Source organism: Rutilus rutilus (assembly GCF_951802725.1).
Source record: "Rutilus rutilus genome assembly, chromosome: 14".
NCBI classification, from domain to species: Eukaryota; Metazoa; Chordata; class Actinopteri; order Cypriniformes; family Leuciscidae; genus Rutilus; species Rutilus rutilus.
The window spans coordinates 32,655,918-32,678,100 of NC_140219.1; the positions used below are offsets into that span (position 1 = coordinate 32,655,918).

The 22,183-nt window shown below is 38.1% G+C and overlaps 2 protein-coding genes across 6 annotated transcripts in view; one reads left to right on the plus strand and one right to left on the minus strand.

Moving 5' to 3' along the window:
* Window positions 1-4,805, plus strand: part of thoc2 (THO complex 2) — a 107,471-nt gene extending 102,666 nt beyond the window's left edge. For both annotated transcript variants that reach the window (XM_084429987.1, XM_084429988.1), the window contains exons 37-39: window positions 1,941-2,011; window positions 2,113-2,158; window positions 4,022-4,805. In XM_084429987.1, the coding sequence (XP_084286113.1) occupies window positions 1,941-2,011; window positions 2,113-2,140 (99 nt within the window). In that variant the 3' untranslated portion in view covers window positions 2,141-2,158; window positions 4,022-4,805. The remainder of the gene's footprint in view (window positions 1-1,940; window positions 2,012-2,112; window positions 2,159-4,021) is intronic.
* A 5,435-nt stretch (window positions 4,806-10,240) lies between these two features.
* gria3b (glutamate receptor, ionotropic, AMPA 3b) overlaps window positions 10,241-22,183 on the minus strand; it is a 153,034-nt gene continuing 141,091 nt past the window's right edge. The window contains exons 14-16 of one of the 4 annotated variants that reach the window (XM_084429998.1): window positions 17,091-17,205; window positions 15,726-15,973; window positions 10,241-11,661 (exon numbers count right to left, since the gene is read on the minus strand). In XM_084429998.1, the coding sequence (XP_084286124.1) occupies window positions 15,728-15,973; window positions 17,091-17,205 (361 nt within the window). In that variant the 3' untranslated portion in view covers window positions 10,241-11,661; window positions 15,726-15,727. Of the gene's footprint in view, window positions 11,662-15,725; window positions 15,974-17,065; window positions 17,206-22,183 lie in introns of those variants that run through there. The other 3 variants (XM_084429997.1, XR_014629767.1, XM_084429999.1) reach the window with 3 other exon arrangements.

Here is a 22,183-nt window from a genome sequence, read left to right on the forward strand (position 1 = left end):
CAGCATCACTGTTACTGTCGTAGCTGGGGATATTAATGCATTCAACAAACTCGACTTGACTAGGGGTGTAACGAGACCCTCATGTCACGATTCGATACAAACTGAACTCACGATACCATATTATCGCGATACTCTAAGACATATGATAAAAGGTTAGCAAAAAATGTAATGTTGATTTAAAATGGTAAATTTGGTTTTGTATTGTGTGTGTAAATGAATAGACTTGGACTTGGTGCTGGAAACCCAAAGCACAGGACAATAGAGACACCAGAATAACAATATTCATGATTCTGAAGATAAAATATGAATTATGCTTGCTGTCACTGACTAGATATATTTAATATAATGTAGGACACTTTTTACTGGTAACGTCAGACATCTGGCATTATCAGAACACACAAATATTCCCTCATTGCATTATTATACATTATATTCAACATTATATATAGTAGTTTAATGTAGTTCTGACACTAAAACTTGAAAAAAAATTCTCACGCATTCATTTTAATTTTGGGTGAACTATACACAATACATATTGTTGCATTTTTGTATTGCGATACATTGTGACACGATATATTGTTACACCCCTACTTATGACTTATCCTGCATGTTTGTGCTGCAGACATTAATATAACCTAAATTGTGCTAAGAAACATTCATTGAGTGACTGAGCCACACCTTGAGAGGAGAATATCACGCTCTGCGTTAGAGATGTGACAGCAGTGTTAAAGCCCGTTCACAGCCAGTTCTAGAGATGATCCATCCGACTCAGAATCCAAGAGCACGATGGATTCTGATTGGCTGTCAGTGTTTTTATTGTTCATCAGATGAGAAAAAAAAAAATCTGATGGTGATTGCAACGATGTTGTTTCTCTGTGCCGTTGTCGTTATAGTTGTGGACTCTGCTATTCTTTTATATTTAGCATGATTTTTAGAACTATATCATTTTCTTCACAATTGTCGTCCTTGGTGTGAACGGGCTTTAACACTGCTGTCAGATCTCTAACGCAGAGCATGATATTTCTCATGAAATGCTTGAGCATTTAAAGTGGCAGGCAACGAAACTGCAGCACTCGCGTAGAATAAACATGATGATATGGTTCTTTGGTGTGGACGCTAATTATCGTTATGGTTATCTATCGTTATGGTTGTGAATGAGCCTTAAATCTCATCGTTAAATTACTGAACAACATGATTGTTTACAAAGGGTTCGAGGTAAAACTGGATTAAACTGGGTTGTGTTAATAACAGGACTCATTAGTAGCTCAGTTTTCATGAATAGTTTCATACTTTGTTTAAATCTTTTTTGTTTGAAACATTTAAATTAATTTTCATACATTTTTAATGTCTGAAAGGGAATGATCGTTTTTAATGACCCTACAATTTCACTTAAACTATCAAAATATGAGGAAAATATTTCATTTTTTAAATGTATTAAATATTAAGGGAAAAAACAAAACACTAAACTTGGCTAAAGAATTTATTTGACAAAATTATTTGGCATAAAAAGGCAAACTACAGTTTTACCAAGTGAAAAAAATGCATAGAAATACAAAAAGCTCACAGGAAAAAGCATAATTTGACCACAACATAGTTATTAATATATCATTGTTTTATCTATATTGGTTCTCAGCCTGGCCAATAATTATGTTGGCACAATTTGTCATGTTTTATTGCGTTATTACCACAAATTCGGAGCACAACAAATTTATGACAAAATATTGACCACATTTAGTGAACATTTTCATCAGGAGGTGAAACCTGTGACTAAAGCAAAAACTTTAGACATAGTTGAACACACACACAAAAAAAAACACCTTTTTTAACACTAAAAGACTTCTTGCACCATTTAAGCGTTAATTGTCGATCCGGTGTGATATGAAACCGTTTCTCTTGTGCTCTTGTGTTTCCTCTGGGTATGTGCTGTTTGACGGGAACAGGAATCCAGGCATGACAAGGAGAAATCCGAAAAGAAGAGAGACAGCACTGGCGCTAAAGAAGAGAAGAAACAATATCCTTTGGTGCCTTGAGCACAAACAGCAGTGTTGTACCTGTAGAGATGTAGTTCTGATGAGCCAATCAACTCGCTGCGTTTGCCTTAACATTCACTACCCATAAATCATCAGAAAAGCACAGATAATGTATGCTGACACTCAAGGTGAGCGTTTGAGAACACGTTCCTTTAAGGGCTGCGCGATATATCGTCATAGCATCGCAATCCGCGATACTCACATGTGTCAAGTATAAGGTCAAAGTTCATCCGTGATCCGTACGATCCAGCTGCCCCTCCCCCGGAACCCATGTGATAACCGTCATAGAGTGAAAGTGTGTTTATAAGGCGAACAATTCTGTTCTCTTTCTGTTGAGCTTAAACGTCAAGATGCCCGTCTCTGCGAGTATCCTCGTAAACACAGTCGTCATGGGTTGTAAACAATTGATGCGTATCATTATATTGGATCTGTGCATTCGTCTTAAAGGGACAGCAGCCTAATGAGCGCGCAGCTGTCTGTGTCACCAATGGTGATCAAACAGCAAAAGAGAAAATGACTTCTAGCTTTAACAAAGATAAATTGTTTTAATTAATTAAATGAGTTATATTTCATGTATGCAGTGAAGACTTTTATTCAGGGTTCCCGCGGGGTCTTAAAAAGTCTTAAAATGTCTTAAATTCTGAACTTTAAATTTAAGGCCTTAAAACGTCTTAAAAACAGCCAGATTTTCATCCGCGGTCTTAAATTTCATTTAGTCAGGTCTTAAAAAAGATTTTACCCTCGTTCATTTCCAGAAACGCTGGCCGCAGAAAGTTATTACAAAGTAATACAGCAAGCGTTTTTCAGCGGTGGAAATCCATTAGCCACTAAAACTGTTTTGTCATTGTGGAGTTGCATAGCAACGACAGACGCCACGGGAAAATCGGACCGAATTTTACTATTAATAATAAAAGATAAGCTAAAGTGTATTGTAAATGTCACTAAAACATTTTTTATAAAAAGAATGAGTCAAAAAAAGATAAATGAAAGTCTGAAATATGTGAGGTTTATCTTTTATAAAAACCTTTTTTTGTCAACTTTATTTGAACTTGTACATGTTAGTAGGCCTATATAACATGTTGCAAGACACTTTTAAAATCTGGCTATCATTTTTAATCGTATTATTTTAATGTTTATGTTAGTGCGTATTGATGCTAATTTTATTTGTTATTTGCTGTTTTTCGACATAAAACTTGGTGAATTGATTTCATTGTGTAGTATTAGTACTTTTTGAACAGGATTCTGTGATAACTGATCATTTTTGGCACTATAATAATTAAATGAAATGTTCATGCCATTTCATCTCTAGTTATGATCAACTATGATCAACTAAAATCAACTAATAATTATGTGTTTTTTACAGTAGGCCTATAATATGCAAAGTACAATTTTCTATAAAAACATTATATCCGATTCTGTTCTTTTCTCTGACACGCGTTGTTGGGTCCTGGAAGGTTACTAATGTGATTGCTTTATCTGTGAATTAAGGTAATGCTTTTTCAATTACTGAATTCATTGAAATAAAATTAATTCTTTGATTTGAATATTTTTTGGCAATGCGTCGTGTAGGTCTTAAATTTCAATCTTTATGGTCTTAAATTGTCTTAAAAAGGTCTTAAATTTGACTAACTGAAACCTGCAGGAACCCTGTTATTGTACATTTGTTTATAGATTTATCTGAGAAACATCAATAATCACTGCTTATTTCAATTGTATGTTTCTTCTATGTTATTATATCTATGCTTGTAATTAGTTTATAATTACACTCCCCTACAAAATCACCCCAATTATTCTAGAATGATTAAGTCTTGTGAAATTGTTTTATATCGCAATATATATCGCAGAAAAAAACTAAATAACAACAACAAAACCCCAATATCGTGCAGCCCTACATTCCTTTTTATTAGCAATTTCCTATCAAGAGTTGAGAAATAGGTCAGTGAATATGTTGAAGAGCATGTGCTGATCTGCTGTGCTTTCGATTAACGCAGACGTTTCCCCGGACCTGACGTTCCTCTGCCGCGGGCCGCAGAATTCCTCATCTTCCCGAGCTCTCTCCACCCCCGTCAGCGTCTCGATCCGCTTCTCCATCTCCGTCTGGACAGAGGAACGCCTCGCACACTGACGAGTTTTGCCTGCATCCAAACTTCTGTTGTTTTGCCTAGAAACGTTGTAGCTCGTATTTTAATCTGCCATTTTTATTGTGATATTTTCAGTACTTCACTGAAAGTTTGTTTCCTTTAAATATTTAGCACAATGTGCTTCTTGCATCACAAACAGATTCAGGTTGAATTGGTGTCACTTTCAAAATGCTTGCGTTTTTATGACCTCGCTCTATTACCTTCCTTTTCCTTAGTTTGTTTTTTTCTGTTCTTCCTTTTAAGTAAAAAAAAACAAAACACGAAAACTCTGATTGCCGGAATACTACCTTTTTTTTTTTTCCTTTTTAATTCTCACGTGATATTTAGACTAGGTGTTTGAAGCCGTACAAATGCTCTATTTGTATATTATGTATACAGAAATAAAATGGTTCCATGTAATAAGACATATTTCCTGTTACTTTCATTTCAACTGTACGCCTCCTGATTTCCTTTGTGTGTTCAATCACATTTTTAAGAGATTTGTATAAAGAATGGCAAGCTGGAGTTCTCCGTAAATAAGTGGACTAAAAACAGGAAGCAATTCATGACTTTCCAAATTACTTTAATGGAGTTTTTATCTGGCAAAATCTACAAAGTGTCTGCTTTTTCTAAATAAAATAGTTTTCTTAGTGTATCACGTGTGTGGTGTTTTTTTTTTTATTGGATAGTTTGTGAGTGACTGCATTCATCGCACGAGTTTGACATTGACTGCTGAAGATTATGCATATTGTGACATTTATTTATCACTTGTATAAGATGGCTTTATCAGCACCACGTACACTACAAACCTTTCAAAATCTCAATGCCATTGCTTTAGGTGTAAAATCCAGCGCTAGTGCATCTGCTTTTGTAGCAGTTTTGATGCCACTTGCTCAGTGAAGTGTGATTTTCACTTTGAATGTGGTGTGAATGGGCAATTAATGATTATGAAATTAATGTGGGTGGTTATATACATTGCAATGGGATATTGGCATCATTACCACGTGTGAACAATACTCTGATCAAGCTTATTACATTCTCATCTGACACATCGTGGATCTGCACTCAAAGGTCAAAAAGACATTTTCTATGTAATGTATTTCTATAATAAAAATACATGATACATGTCGCCTTACAAGAAATATGGAAGGCTTATCAATACTTAAAATCTTTTTTTTTTTTTGTTGCATTAAACAATTATTCACAGTAATAAAAAATGATTAAAGATTAAAATATAAGTTTGAAAAAAAAAAGATTGCATAACTGCCCTGTAGGTGGCGATATGCACTAACAATGTAAAGCGCCATTAAATAAAAGAAATGACGACTTAGCGTCCGTTTCCATGGTGAAAACAGTTGTGTCCCAAATGACAATGCACTTATACACTGTACTTATGCACGATGTACTCAACTGTGCAGTGTATAAATTCTATAAGGTAATTTTGTCATTCGACATCGGAGTCTGTAAACCCCCTCCTCGCTGTGTAGATGTGACCGTCTAGCGCACGAAGCGTCCCGTTCCACACTGCATGGGCTGTGTCCCAAAGCGCCCCCTATACCCTTAATCAGGGCACTATTTGAAGGGACAGCCATTTGTAGTGGTGTCTGAAACCACTTGTTATCGAGTGCACTCATTCAATCCCACAATGCACTCCAATAAGTCTACAACTGATGTACGCTCAACCATGGATATCCACATAAAGGCCTCATTATACTTCTGCGTCGGACATACGCCGGAGCCTATACGCCGTAGGCAACGTGTTGGTTTTAATTTACTTCTGTGTCGTTGTCCGCGTTGACGCGCACCTGGGGAGCATGAAACCCCGAGGGAGGGGTTCTGGCAGACCAATCACAGCGCTTGTGTCCGCGTAGAATTGACGCGTTGTTACATTTTTGGAGAGGTGCACGTCAGGGTACGCCGAAGGGTACGCGCGCTACACACAGCCTACGACGTAGCTACGGCGGCAGTTCGACGCAGAAGTATAAAACAGGCTTAAGGCTAGATGTCTTACGGCGGAGTCTCGAACGGCATCACCGGCGGCCATCTTGTCACAGGCAGGCTTTCCTGCGGGCTCTGTGGTACCTGATGTAAGGTGAGTGATCTGCACGAACACAAATACTCTTATCTCGCTGAAATCTTGACGGATTTACAAACGGTTTGGTTTCTTACAAACGTTATTAACATGGCTATAATTCCGAATGCTTGATGTCCGTGGTTATAATTATTCATATGTATGCAGTGTCATAACTACATCTCTGACATTTTTAACAAACCAAACCGTTTGAAAATCGGTAGAAAATTGAGCAAGTTAGCATTAAAACACAATGTTACGAGTGAGCGAGCTGCCTGTGGCAAGATGGCCGCCACGTGCGGACGTCGACCTCCATTGGCCAGCAGCGCGCACGAGACATCTAGACTTTATTATATGATATCTATATGCGCTCAACCGCTAGACAATACCCATAATGCACTGTGAGAGTCGACAAATGAATTCCCGGGTCTGGCCAGAAGATGGCGCCTGTAACTGAATCATCCATTTTATCAAACTGCGGGTCCAATGTGGGTACAGCGTATCATACAGGTATAAATTCCTTTTTAACTGATTATTAAATTGTTTAATTAAGGTTCGTTCATGACCGAGTTCAAGATAAATCTTTTCATCACTTCTGGAGCTGCCGGTTTGCTAAGTTTCAAATGATTATTAAACAGCAAGCACAGACTAACTCACTCCCTCAAGTGCACTATATTAGTGAATGAGGTTATAGGGGGCGATTTACTACAAAACGTCACAGAATAGTGCATAAGTACGAGAATTGTGACGCACCTCTGGATTCGGTGCTCGTTTGAGAATGGGTTTCATACTCCAGACTGCAGATCCAGCTAACCTCGAGTAAGGGTTCAGGGTTTATGTGATATGTTTTCTGATATGCCCCCTAGCTAGTGTTTTAGTGGATGTATGAAGTCACTTCTCCTTAAATATGCTCATAATCCACTAACATTTGCATTTCACAACCAATATTTTTGTCTTTGTTTTGAACAGTACATCTATTGTTTTATCTTTTCACACGTAACAACCCACTATTATTTCTGTTTTCCTTTGCTTGTGCCATTGTTCTTTAAATGACGCTCACTTTGATATCACTGAAGTGTGGCCTTAGTGTCTAAATACATCAGAGTATATGTTGAAGAGATCATATTAATTCTGTTCAAATTCACTTTCCATATAATGAAATAGATTTTATTGTAAATATACACCTAGGTATGCGGTCTTTTGAATAGCTAAAATGTTTCATTAAGGCAATAAAGGCTGTGCTACTGTGAGTACAGTCTCAGCTAAATGGTGTTTCATTGTGTTTAATCAGTGTTTTCCAAGTCTATTATCCAAGCGTTTAACAGAACATGAGCAGCACAAAGAGGATAGCTTGTTTTAACACGTCAGAGGTGGGAAAGTGTCTGGACTATCCAACAAACCATTCAACCGTCTGTTCATTTTGACTGCAGAATTCATTTTCAATTAACTTCAGAGAAATATTATTCTAATTTAAAGGTAGGGTAGGCAATGTTTTTTCAGAAACACTTTTGGTTACACTGGTTGACATGCTCTTCACATCCTGATAACAATCAATAATAGAAGTGGACTGAATGTTACCTTTTTCTTACCTATATATTCTGTGAAAGTCTCAGGACCAGAGGTCGCGTGAACCGAAAATGTTTCATCATTGACTGATTTTTTTTTTAGCAGTGACTGAAAAATCTGAAAGCCGTCAGTCATTTGGATAGATTACATTACGTGAGATGTAATATACTGTTAGTAATTTGTAACTGTAATTCTCACCCTGTCCACTTGGTGGCGAGTGCGCTCTTGCTGACTATCCAGTTAATGGTCAACTGAGTTACGTGATAGTATACTAAGCTATTTTATTAACGTCTTTCTGGTTGAAACACTGATTGAGCGATTACATAAGAGACATACGGATTTCGGTAAGTTGGACTGTATCTTTCAACATTTTCTGATGTTCATTCATGTTTATTTCGTTCTGTAACGTAGTGACTCTGGATGATCGCGTTCACTCGCGCTCTGCTTCTTGAACTGGCGCTACAGCGATCTCTCGCGCCACATTAAAGAGCGCCAAAAACGGTATTTATTGTTTGAATTTTGTGATAAAATGGACATAATTTGAAAGCTGAGACTTTGTTTCATATCAAAAGTAACAAAGCTCATTGCGATTTATTGGACAAACATTCATGATGAAACCTGAAATGTGATGCAAGCTATATAGCCTAGGTCTGTGTTCATTTTTCTTTTCATAAATAAATAAAGGCACAATCTTGCCTATAAGCTTGTCCTGTAATCTCGTGAATAAAAATGAAAATTTGAACAGAGCCTATTAAATGGCTTATTATCATTAAAATATGAAAATTAAAATGACCCTGGTTTTAGAACCTGTCAGTCAAAGTGAATGACAATGTGGAAGTTCCCAGCTAACAATTTTTGGTTCCCATAACGTTAGTTTTTGGTACCCAGAACATTCTCAGAATGTTAGTTTATGGTTCCCAGAACGTTATTTTTTTATGGTAACCACCCAGCAACGTTCTGGGAACGTTATTTTATTGTTACATAAAAATAAAACCAAAAAAGAACGTTCCCCTAACGTAAGTATTTGGTTCCCAAAAAAAAAAAAAAAAAATAACATTAGGGGAACGTTCTGTGTTAACTGGGTTGCAGACAAGCAGTCACCTTACAGTTCCTCCGAGCTCGAGGTATTTTCACGTTTTATTCCCACAACATAAAATACATCAGTAATACCCTGTTGTGTGTTTTATTTTTTTATTTTTTAATAAAGTTTTTACTTGTCTTGTAAAAGGCGGTTGCTTGTGTCTAAATGGGACGTCATCAGCTGAACAGGTTAACTCTTTTAAAGCCTTTTAAAAGAGGGTATAGCTGCACGATTAAAAGATCACAAGCTCTAGTAAAACACGCTGGAGATCATATCTGTGTCTATTAACCTTTGACAAGTAGATCACAGCGATTCAAATCTGCGTCGACACTGCCGTTGATCCAGAGAGAGCAGTTGTCACATGAAACAGCTTCAAAAACCACACAGTTTCATTGTTTCTGTGTTATAATAATTCAAATGATCACAGAAGTACTGGGATAAAAGTTTATAGTTTGGATATAAACACTGATGTCTACAGAAGTGATGAAAAGCAGAGTAAATCACCTTTTGAAAGTAACTTGAATAATGATTATAGGCCTATCAATCACACACCAGTAGGTGGATCATTCATTCAACAGATTTATTCAAAAACGCTGATTCATCCAGTAATGAAACAGGTGACGTATTAATGAGTGAGTGAGTCATTCGATGTTTTCTGATTGTTTTTAAAAAATCAATAATTAAATTAATTGTAAAAGTACTGGAGCGACTACCATTATGTCAGAACCTCTAGCAAATTAGGCTTCGTGTTATTTTGTTTAGTTGACTATTCAGAATCGTGTGAGAATCATAAACTGAGCTCTCACAAACTATTAACTCGACCTTTCAGGAAAAATGTCCTTCAAGTCTAAAAGAGTTGATGGAAGCTTAGCAAAGTCACGTGACCATGGTGTAGTTCATTTATAGCTTGCGTTTGGCTTTTTACCTTTGGCGATTATATTTATTTTTTGAAACTCATAAAAGTTGTGTAAAAATGTGTAAGAATCATAAGCTTTTGTTGGTCACAGATCTTATTTTCCACAGTAATCCAAAAGCCAATGGAAAATCCTATTGAGTTTTTGTTTTTTTCACAGAGTTACGTCATGACTCTATAGCTAGCCTCTCTGAAATTGCCTACCCTACCTTTAATAGCCAAAAGATCCCGTATTCCATAAAATTCCCTCATGGAGGATTAAGTCAGCTTTTTTTTTTTTATGTGTGCACGAGACTCCGTTTGTTTGTTTGTCACAAATAAAAATGAAAATCCAGGAGTAGACGGAGAATGCCGTTGTTGTGTGGTAATCCAAACCCTTCTCAGCAAAAAATAGCCTGCGTTTATAATAATTTGAGAACCACCGGAGAAAAAAAAGCCCTCACACATTCTTCTATACAGTTTTTTTTTTTTTTTTTTGGTCTTTATTTACAAAATGTATTAAAATTCTTTGTACAAGGCCTCACTATCAGGGCTGGGGAACGGACGCCCACGCATGCATGTCTTACATCAGCCTGTCGCCCGCTCATGTACTCTGGGCTGAAGAAGTGCAGTTTTACAGGAAGAAACAGGTCAAAATATCAACGCTGAAACCCACTTTCTACCGACCCTCTAGAATCTAATGGAAGTCGCAGGGCTTTACTTGGCAATCACAAGTTTTCGCATGCAGATAGAAAATTTGGGAATCCAGTCACTCGTTTTGTGAATCCTTCACTAGAAATGTACAGTTGGTTTTCGATTCGTTTTCCACGTTGACGTCTTTTTAAAAGCGTTTCGTTATAAAACTATCTGTCCAGGATCAGCGATATCCATGGAGTCACAGTTTGTTTTCCTTCTCTCCAACACACAAAAAAAAAATGTCACAGCAAAATGTAAATGTGCTAAGCTTTCCCGTTAGCTCCGTTTATAAATCTATTGTAAATGTTATTAATCCTAGTCTTGTTTTTCTAAATAATTCACCAAACACTAATAATGCTCATCAAATAAAAACTAAATCTCAAAAGCTTGAAGATTTCATGTGCGAATTATATCCGGAGAACCGTGAGGTAATCAAATACTACATCATAAAAGCCATGTCCTTTTTTGTGGATTGCGGTTTATCTACATTAATGTGATCCGTTTGATAGCTTGGGTTTCTTGTACAGTGTGCCGTGATAATAACTACAAAAATCTTGGAAGTTCATGTCAAGCGTGTGCGAATGAATGAGATCGTGATTTTTTTTTTGGTTTTTTGACGCTCACATTATTGAAGGTCAAATGGGGTTTATAGCTTCTGAACTTCTGAGAAATATAGATCATCAGACAAAAGAAAAGCACACGATATACCGCAACATATCCGACCGACTCACGAAGATCCCGATCCGTAATCTGATAAATCAATACACCGATTGAATGAGTGTGAAAGCAAATTTACAGTAGTACAAGCTCGAGCACAATGTCCAGAGAAGACGTCTCGAGTCCGATCAGTGTGCTAAGATCGCAAGTGATGGCTTTATTTCTCGCTTTTAATTTCACAGATAAGATGATGGCATTGATTGGAGTGATGCAATGTTCCTGCGATGAGTTTGCATCAGTGTGTGAGACTGAATATTCCATAAGGCACTGAAGAAATCTATCCCAATTGTGTCGGCGCTCGGCACGACCGAGGTCTTTGATTGGCTGTGGCGTCTGCGTGGGCGAGAGAGGCTGGAGCTGAGGTGTGTATGGAGAGAGAGAGAGAGAGAGAGAGAGTGGGCGAGAGAGGCATTGACCCCTCCTGTAGATCCAGCCGTCTCTGTAAGGTGTTTGTCGTAATCGTCACACCACGCTGCCAGGCTGTGACTCTGAAAACACACACACACACACACACTCACGATATTAACGAGGACATTGCATTGACTTTCAATTGATTTTGTATCAAAAAACATGGAAAATTTGTTTTCCAGAGCCCAGATGTAGTGTAATTATGTATGCATTATTTTAGTATCTGTTGGGCTGAATTTAAAAGAAAACAATAACGGTAACACTTTACAATTAGGTTCATTAGTTAACGTTCATGCTCAAAGCATGAAACTTGGTACTCTTGTACAGTTTGGGGCCCTGAACATTTTCAGAAATGGAGCCATCGCAAAAACGCCTCGTGGCGGCCATTTTACTTTCCGCAATAACCAAATTATGTATTTTGTATCATATCTCCTCAATCAAACATGATAACACAGAAAAGATGTCTACCCCTATGTTTTGATGGTCAATGATTACAATGATACCATATACAACATCAGAAACTGTTCAGGTCAATAGTTAATGGTGAATTCAGGGTTGTTCGCATGAGCATACCGTCGCCGTTTTCACAGATTCACGTTTTTGAAGTTTACGCAGAGATGAGAACGGTATCATTTTCAAAACTCGCTTTCAAGAGCTTGCACTTTGAAACCTATTTCGGGGTTTGTGTTCTCTGGCCACCAGGGCGGCGTTGTCGTGTGGATGAACGGCTGGAGTGCGCATTGAGGGTTTTCTGTTTTCAGTTGAGAACGGTGTTGTGTAAGCGGCCCCTAAGTTAACACCTGATGATTTTAACAACGGAAATGGATCAATAAAAAACTTTTGTTGAATGAATTTCCTATTATCACTGTAAAGCTGCTTTAAATCAATATAAATTGTAAAAAAGCATTATACAAATGAAGGTGACTTGACTTGACTGCACCAGTGCATCCTTAGTTGGGGGGATTTGCTCCATTCCTCCTTTCTTTCTTTGTGAACAACTCAAGATGAGCTTGATCGATGTTGAGTTGGCCGCTGATGCGATCGTAGAGGAGAATTGTGAAGAGCTCCACAATGGAAATGACCTCCTCTGGAATGCTTTTTGGAGCCTTTGACAGAGCCATGAAGGCCTATGTTGCCATTTCATCTGCATTCCAGGTATCCCATACTGCGTTTTTGCCCCTGGTTGCAAAATTAGAGACTGTGTCAAAGCCATTGAAGGCATGGATCACGGGAAGGGCCTTGGATTTGTCAGGACCCAGAGACTTGGCAATCTCATGGGCAGGTATGTATCTGAAGTTCTTGCCAGTCCCAAATGCCACCCACAACTCCTCAATGTCCAGCTCTGACACATGTGCTATGGCTAGAACCACAACAGTTGGTCCACAGTTCCCAGGGTGATCTTTTTAAATCCTCTTCTTGCAGCATCCACCGCATGGATCCTTGTATGTGCCTCCATGTGTGCAATCTGATCTGATTCTTGTGGGTGAGATGATTGGGTCCGCATGTGTAAACAACTAGTTTGGTAGTCGACATTTCCAAGGTTCCTAGCCAGAAAGTAAAAGAGCTCTGTTTTGTTTTTATCCACTCTCGGGAAGCCTTTCCCGTTGGTTTGTTATCTTGTCTTTTACCATCCACTCTTGTTCTTGTCCCCTTCCCACTTTAAGCTGGTAACTTCATAAGGCTGAGTAACTTCATATAAGGTATGAAGATCTTGCTGGAAAAGTCATTGACGGTTTTAGCTACGCCTGGTTTCAGCATGTTGATGACTCATATAATAGTTAGACCTCACTGTCTGGGGCACTGTTTCGTGAGGCACTGTCTGGGACACCTCTTATACTGTTTTCTAGGCAGATCAGCCTCGTTTCCCAAGCGTAGTCCACCATGATGTGAGAGTGATGGAGGGTAGGCCTGATTTCCGTTTCTGAAGAAGTTTTCTTGGTTCCCATCACGGGTCTGACAGGCAATGTAGAGTCTGCAAAACAGTGCACAGTCATTTTTCAGCGAGATTTGTCTTGGACTGTCCTCTTATCAGAGCTGTTTTAAAAAGAGGGAGCTTGTTCCTCTTCAAATGGGCAGTGATGCGTTTTGTACCCTGCATCCTCTCTGCAACAAAGAGTTTGTACTGCTCTTGTCTTGGCCCATCCTCTGCAACTCGAACAGCATCCACAACAGCTTGGTCTGCTAATTCTCTTGAGTTCAGCTTCAGAAGGTTGTTGCTGTCCTCTGCGAAGGGGTTTCCCATTTCCTCAATCCCGTCAACCAACTCAAATGTCTTGAATTTCAGCTGGACACTTTTGACCTGTTCATGATGTCTGTTTTCAGAGACACTGCTGAACTCCATGGCATTCTCAAACTCATTACTTGGTACACACTACAAGATATTTTGGGTGATTTTGAACCAATTTCTCCCCTTTCCGACAATGCCAGGTAAAGTCCAGATTATCTTGATGGTTCTACAATTTATCTTATCAGATTTTCCTCTGGTGTGAGGTGTGTTAAGAGTGACCGAATCTGCTCGGAAGAACGTCGGCACCGCCCCGATCTCAAATCGAATCAGAAATCCTGTTGTGTTGGGGGAACCCCGAGGACAAACACGCACATACTCTGGAGATTATTACGTGAAACGAAACAATACCCAATCAGAAAGCGAGCTGATGGAAGACTCGCCTCCAGCTCATGCTGTAACATGTAAAGTTCATGTTCACACAGTCTCCACGATTCCATCTAACTTTTTTTCTGTAAGGGTAGGGACACACCCAACCCACGCCAAAGAACGAGCGCTGATGAAAGCCGACTGTTGACTAGAGCCAACGGTGCAGAACACACCGGAAAACCTAAGTGGGCCGGCCGACCGCCGGCTTGGTGCTTGGCTTAAAAAGCAATCCATACACTATAAGCACCATTTCTTCGTGCCAGTTGTCCGCCATGTTTGTTTACTTTAAAGTCACGTTTGATGCAAGAGATTTTGCGGGATTGCCCGTGTTCACAGGCGGGACTCTGTTGTGTGTGAATGTAATCTGTTAGTGTGTGGTGTGCTTTCCTGGTCACATTCGCGGCACTCCACACTATAGAGGAACAAAAGGGATAAATCTATGATTTTTTACCCTCATGTTTGTGGTCTCTCACATTTTGAAAATATTATATGATTTTTAAAATCTTTTAATGTGGCCCCAGCATCAGATGATATTCTCAGATACTACGATTTCATTGTAATCCTTCTCACAGTGTCACTGAATTCACCGTTAACTATTCACCTGAACATTTTATGATGTTGTATATGGTATCATTGTAATCCATCTCTGAAAATGTCCAGGGCTGCAAACTGTACATGTGAACCAAGTTTCATGCTTTTATGAAAAAGTGAACATAATTTTCACATATCACCTGGACTATAATGTATTAACTAACATGAACTAACAATGAGCAATACATTTGTTACAGTATTTATTAATCTTTGTTAATGTTAGTTAATGAAACTCCAGCTGTTCATTGTTTGTTCATGTTAGTTCACAGTGCATTAACTAATGTTAACAAATACAACCTTAATTGAAATAACATACTAGTACATGTTGAAATTAATATTAACTAAGATTAATAAATGCTGTAGAAGTATTGTTCATTCTTAGTTCATGTTTACTAAGGTACCTTTTTGTAAAGTGTTACCACAATTATAATTGTAATATACGTCCTGATTTGATATTATTGTCAATGATTTCAGATGATAATGATAGCGGGTCTGTTCCTCCAATCTTCTACTGTATTGGTTTGGTTTGTCCAATTGTTTTTTTGTGTGTGTTTTTTTTATGTCTGTGCCAAATGATACACATGTAGAACATGGATTTCTTTCACTATTTCCTGCCAGAGTACAAATATTAACAGAATGTGTTTCCATCGCAGTCTGACTGATGCAACCGTTTGAAAACAAGCCAGCGTTAGGAGAGAAAAAATCAGCCAGAGAACGCTGCACTTCCCAATTGATTCCATTATCTGGAATTAATGACATTGCGAGGACAAACACAATCTCCGGCTTTGGCACACACGCACACACACACACACGCTCTCACACACCTACACACACACACAAAAGCTCACACACCCACACATACACACACACACACACACTCAGGCGGCGTAGAAGCATTACCGTTAGATCTTCACGCTCTCCGTCCCGTACACGTTGTATCCTTCTCGGTACGTGGCAAAGTTTTGCGTGTTGGCTGGTGGGGCCGGCTTATAGCTTTGTGCGTTCTTTTCAAGTTTCAACCGTTTGGCTTCGGCACGGGACTTATAACAGAACTCTATCAAAGCCACCATCATGGCCAGCCCTAGTCCACCAACCAGAATATAGAAGACACCAGCAACATTGCTCAGGCTCAGTGCACTTGTCTTGTCCTAAGAGAAGCGAGGCACATAGTTAGCAAATCTGACAGTGGAAGTCATGTGACAAAACACACACTCTACAGCTCATCTATCAAGCAGGACTACTGACTATATCAAACACATCTCTACTGCTAAAAGAGGAATCTAGATTCCAATGGAGAGTTACATCTATGATACGGCTCATCTAAAGCTCTAGCTCAATGTAAGTTAAAGTCAATCTGGACCATAACTGGTGAATGTAGATGTTTTCTCTAACCTGATCTTCTCATTGGCTTCTTCATGTATCTGAGGAAGCTGGTCAGTTACGTACAGGTCAGACCTCTGACTTAATAACCTTACTTTAAACAACTGCCTTTCCATCCTTTAACCTTCAAATTAATATTTTGACATATTTTCTACACCAGAGTACTGAGTTTAAGAATCAGTCCAACCATTCTGCTGCAGTTTACCCCCCAAACTTGTCCATTAAAAATTTGTCCATTAGTATTACACTATTTGCCGTTTATAGAGATGGTTTTTACTGCTGCATTTCGACACTTCCTTCTTCACTTTCTAAACAAGACGAGTCCACCTTCGCTCCTTTAATGAAATTCGTCACGACGTTCGTGGTTGACGACTAATCGAATAGGCCTTTGACAAATAAGTAACAACACTAATACATCAAATTTTAAATTCGAAGTTTGGTGAGTAAGAACTGCAGCATAATGGTTATTGTGTCATTTATATCAAGTGAAAAATAAGCAAGAAAGACAATTGGTATGCAAAAAATGTATCTAATCTGTTGATCAATTTGCACTTTTAACTAATTCCCCATCACAAGATTTATCAGTACGGCTTTATTTGAAGGCATTCATTGGATAAAATACTCAAAACAAAAAACAAAACAAAACAGAAAAATGTTTTTCATAATTTATCTGATCATCTAAAATAATAATGCATGGGGAATAGTGCAAAACTGTAAGCCACGTGCCTTGTTTTTTTGTTTTTTTTTCTTATCTGTGGCCATGAATTATTACATTTACACATGAGTTAAATCAAGCTATTGACTATTGGCTTGTTCTTTGCATATGAACAATATGTCAAAATGCAATTTTTTGTGAATCAGTACAAAAGACCTGCAGCGACTGACCTTACTTCCCGAGTCCTTGGTTCCACATTCACCCTTATCGTACCACCATTTGTTTTTCAGCTTGGCTAAGATGCCTTGTTCACTGAGTTTCAATACTGCAAGGTTTACAGGAGTTCTTCACGTGGGAAATAACATAAATAACATTATATTATGTTATTTTATGTTATTCAAGTCTTAACTACTTCATACTTTACAAAGCGATAAAGCAGGGCTCCTGGCCATTATCAACACACATGTGGCAGGCATTCTGACTAGTACCTTCCATTCACCAGGGCTAATCTAGTGTGCCAGGACCTACCCGTATCGCTTTGAGTAATCGGCATACACTGTTAAGAGAAGAGCGGGCAGGTTTCTGAAGAGATCGCTATAAAAGCAGAGAAACTTCTTGGTTAATTTGATCATCTGAGAATGTGGATCTCCACTGGAACCCTCGACTGACTGACAGACCAACGAAAACTACCAGTAGTATTTTGCTCAGGCTGAGGAGAGTTGGCGTTAGGACTCTGTGGACGGATTATAGGCGGAGAGCACAAAGAAACCAAACAAGCAGACACACATACAAAAAGTAAACAAGACCGTACACACAAACAGTCAAAGCATTTACCAAGGAAAACTTGTGTTCGGGAGTTTAACGCCGCCTGCTGGAGGAATGCTACGTTTTGCTAATCGGTGGCTACGGGGACTGCGAATGACGTTAGCATTAGCGGCTAACGAAGCTGGGACTGTTGTAAACAAACAATCTACTTGTGATCAGCGGCGGCCGTTTTTGGGTAGTTATACACCGTTAGCATAACACTAGCAGGTGTTTCAGATGACTAAAGTCAACATGAAATCAAAATTTGCCTTCATCACAATGCAATAACTTGCTCCACCTCTTGTGTGTCCCGCACTATGTCCACAGAATAAAAAATTAAAAAGTTATCTCACAATTCTGATTTATTTATTTTTCCCCTTGCAATTCTGAGTTTATATCTCAAAACTCTAAGAAATAAAAAAAAGAATTGCGAGTTACAAACTTGGAATTTCGAGAAATAAAGTCCGAATTGTGAGAGAAAAAAATTCTTTTTCATGGCGGAAAGAAGCTTCCATACGGCACAATTGATTTTGGTATATTGTAATGTTGTAAATAAAGACTATTGGAGTGTGTTTTTACTAGCAATTTCTGAGTGAAAATTGTTTCAAAGTAAATCCTACACACATTTTTTTATATCCCTTTTCCACAATATGCAATCAGTTCTTGTTGATTGAAATAAAATCATTTTCTTGTTGAATATCGCATTGATTACAGGTTGCGTAATAAACCCGTAGTCATTTCATGTTGACTTTAAGTGCATTGCTAACCTAAATATTATCGCTACAGAACGACATTTTTCTAAAATAAAGTTATGTAAACTGCTATGATTGATTTAAAAAAAAAAAAAACTATAATAGACTATGTTTACTCATAACTATAATAGAAAGCCGTGCCATCACTCGTCTAGACATAATTAGTCGCTTAAATGTTCTTTACATTTCTCATGCCTGCTGCTGATTTAGCTTTGTGGTCCTAACATTTCTTTTAGCTTGGGGAGAGACATTGATTAACAACGTAATTATCCAGAGCGACTGCAGTGGGAAACCTATCAGCTGCCAGGAGGATGGCAGGGGCCGAGAGGAGAACGGGTTGTGGGACTCGTGATGTCTGTTTGCTGCAGGTGGCTTAATGTGGATTTTTCTCCTGTTTTTCTCTCTGTTTGTTGTGTTTTTCCACAGCTGGGTCCAGACGCGCCACTGTAGACTCACTGCATTAGATCATTAGAGCTAGCCCATCCACTGCGTGCCGACTAATGGGGGCTTCAAATCACTGCAGACTGCAAAAACAGAGCTGGAACAAAGAAGGTGATTATGAAAGCTCACATAACCTTTCACCTTCATCCACAGGCAGGGGGCACAATGCTTTTGATTGCACTGAAAAACCTGCTCCTTAGTTGCTAAAAAAGACTTTAGGCCCCATTTTCAGGAATTAGACGACTATGAAAAAGTTTCCGGAAATGACAATTAAGTCAACATGAAATCATTATGTTCTGGCAGAATACACATTTCTGGTCTAATTGGGCGCGGTTGTGTATGTTATCTTTGAACAAAATGTGAAGACTTGCACGCCTCAGAAACGGCTTTTGTTTTTTGGAAGATGTCACCTATAGGCCATACTTACGGAAGCTTGTTTCCGCCACAGAATAAAACATTTTAAAAGATAATTGCGACTTGTTTTTCTCGCAATTGCGACTTTATATCATGCAATTCTGACTTTATTTCTCAGAATAGCGAGATATAAAGTCGCAATTGCGTGTTATAAAGTCGGAATTGAAGATATAAGATATCAGATACAGATATAAACTTGCAATTCTGACCTTTTTTTTTGCAATTGTGAGTTTATATCTCCCAATTGCGTGTTATAAAGTCAGAATTGCGAGATATAAACATGCAATTCTGACTTTATAACACACAATTGCGACTTTATCACGCAAATCTGAGATAAAAAGTCAGAATTGTTAGATAAAAAGTCGCAATTACCTTTTTTTATGTTTTATTCTGTGGCGGAAAGAAGCTTCCATACACACTTGCTATGAAGGCATGAGCCTTTTTCCAATCCAGGCTCATTGGGAAAACATGTCTGTGGCGGCACAAAATGATATTATGCTGCTTCTTGCGCGTTTCACGTCACTTTCAAAGTGAAATATCCAGTGAGTGGCGCTGAAGGCGTGTGCAGTTTCATCTGAGACGAATGAATGTGAATCTGGCAATGTTGGTTTTAATATATTTTTAGCTTTCCTGTAGCTCAAACAGTAGAGCGTTGGTGCTTGCAACACCAAGGTCATGGGTTCGATTCCCAGGGAAAGCAAGAACTGATAAGAATGTAAATGTGTACCTTGAAATGCAATGTAAGTCGCTTTGGATAAAAGCATAACTATAACATATATGTAATGCTGCGATTCAGAAATGAAATGTCTGGTAAGTGGTGTTAAAAGCACTAAAAAAAGGGCTGTGAAATGATTAATCGCATCCAAAAAAAAGTTTGTGTTTACATAATATATGTGTGTGTACTGTGTATAATTCTGTATATATAAATACACACACATGCATGTATACTGTACATTTAAGAAATATTTGCATGTATATACTGTATATATATTTATAGATAATTTACATTATATATATATATATATATATATACAATATTTTTCTTAAATATATACATGCATGTGTGTGTATTTATATATATATATATACAAAATAATTATACACAGTACACACACATTATGTAAACACAAACTTTTATTTTGGATGCGATTAATCGTTTCACAGCCCTAGAAAATAATGTACCACCTACATTAAACCCGACCCTAAACATAACCAATAGTGTAAACAAAAGCAAACGTGAGATAAAAACACATTTGCTGAAGAAACCATGACATTTGAGCATTTTAGCTTTAATTGTGACTCGTGTTTCATGGGACTCGTACCTGAGTGCTCCACATCTCTAGTGCACTGCTGGACCAGGTGAGCTTCCCAGCAAGTTTATTGCGTTAGAAAATATGAAGAAAAATGTTATGTATTGTTCAGTTTTGCACATTTTCCCCAATGAGCCTGGGTTACCTATTCTGTTTGAAGTATTCCAGCCTTTCTAAAATCTTAGTATGCAATTATTATCAGTGCAGTATTTAATTCTGGTTAATGTAATATGTGTGTGTGTGTATATATATAGCAAATAACAACAGCCCTACATAGTTGATTTGAACAATCAACAATCACAAAATTTCACTCAGAAATGTCACATACATACAATGCGGCGAATGCCATTTCATGTTGACTTTAAATCAAATGAAAAACTTCCCAACAACCTCAAAACTGAGATTATACAACGTATTCAAGCACTACAAAATTTTTTTTTTATATTGTTAAGTGGTGAAAAAGCTAGCATTTACAATTATAAATGTTATGCAAATGTACACTGAACTATTTTGGTAGATTGCAAGAAATTTCACTTAAATTGAAATGCTTTTAGCGGTTACGTAAATCCTTTTTACGTGTCGAGAAAATGTCTGCTCTATATTGCATTTATTATACAAACTACATCCGTGCTCCTGCAAAATTGAAGGTCCTGAAAATGAGGCTTTTAACGTTACACTTTCATGGAGAAGTCCGGGACACACGTGAACAAGCAGTTAGCCCTCATCATGTGTGTCCCCATTTTTACTATTATTCTCAAAATAAACAACAACAACAACAACAGTTCCATAGAAAATGGCCCTTCTGTACAATGTGAAATGAACCGGAAAGTCTAAGAGTAGCACGTCAGCTAATCTTCACCTCCACACGTCCCCTGCTGTGTGGGTTAACATCGCCCTCGAGGAGCGGGGAAAACAGCCGGGATCAGATGCAGGAATGGATTTCTGATCCTGTGTTGAGATTGGTGTGGAGATGGGAATTCTGTTGTACATGTGCTATTCATAGCCTCTCAAGACTCAGATCACATCGTGTGTGTCAGTGTTTTCTCTTACCAGCCTTGATGAGACTAAACCTACAGGTTTTTAGTTTCTGCCAGACATTAAAGCTGAAGTGGATGTTACAGTGATTTTTCCTCTACATACTAGGGGTGTAACGATACCCTCGTGTCACGATACTGAACTCACGATACCATATTACTGCGATACTGAGGTAAAAGGTTAACATATGATTAAAATGGTAAATTTGGTATTACATTGTGTGTGTAAATGAATAGACTTGGACTTGGTGCTGGAAACCCAAAGCACAGGACAATAGAGACACCAGAATAACAATATTTTCTTTTCACTCTTTTTGACTCTTTCACTGACTAGATATAATGTAGGCCACTTTTTACTGGTAACGTCAGACATCTGGCATTATCAGGACACACAAATATTCTCCCATTGCATTATTATACATTATATTCAACATTATATATAGTAGTTTAATGTAGGTCTAACACTAAAACTCATTTTGGGTGAACTCTTCACAATACAGATTGTACAGTATTGCGATATATTGTGACACGATATATATTATTACACCCCTAGTATGTTGATTCTGCT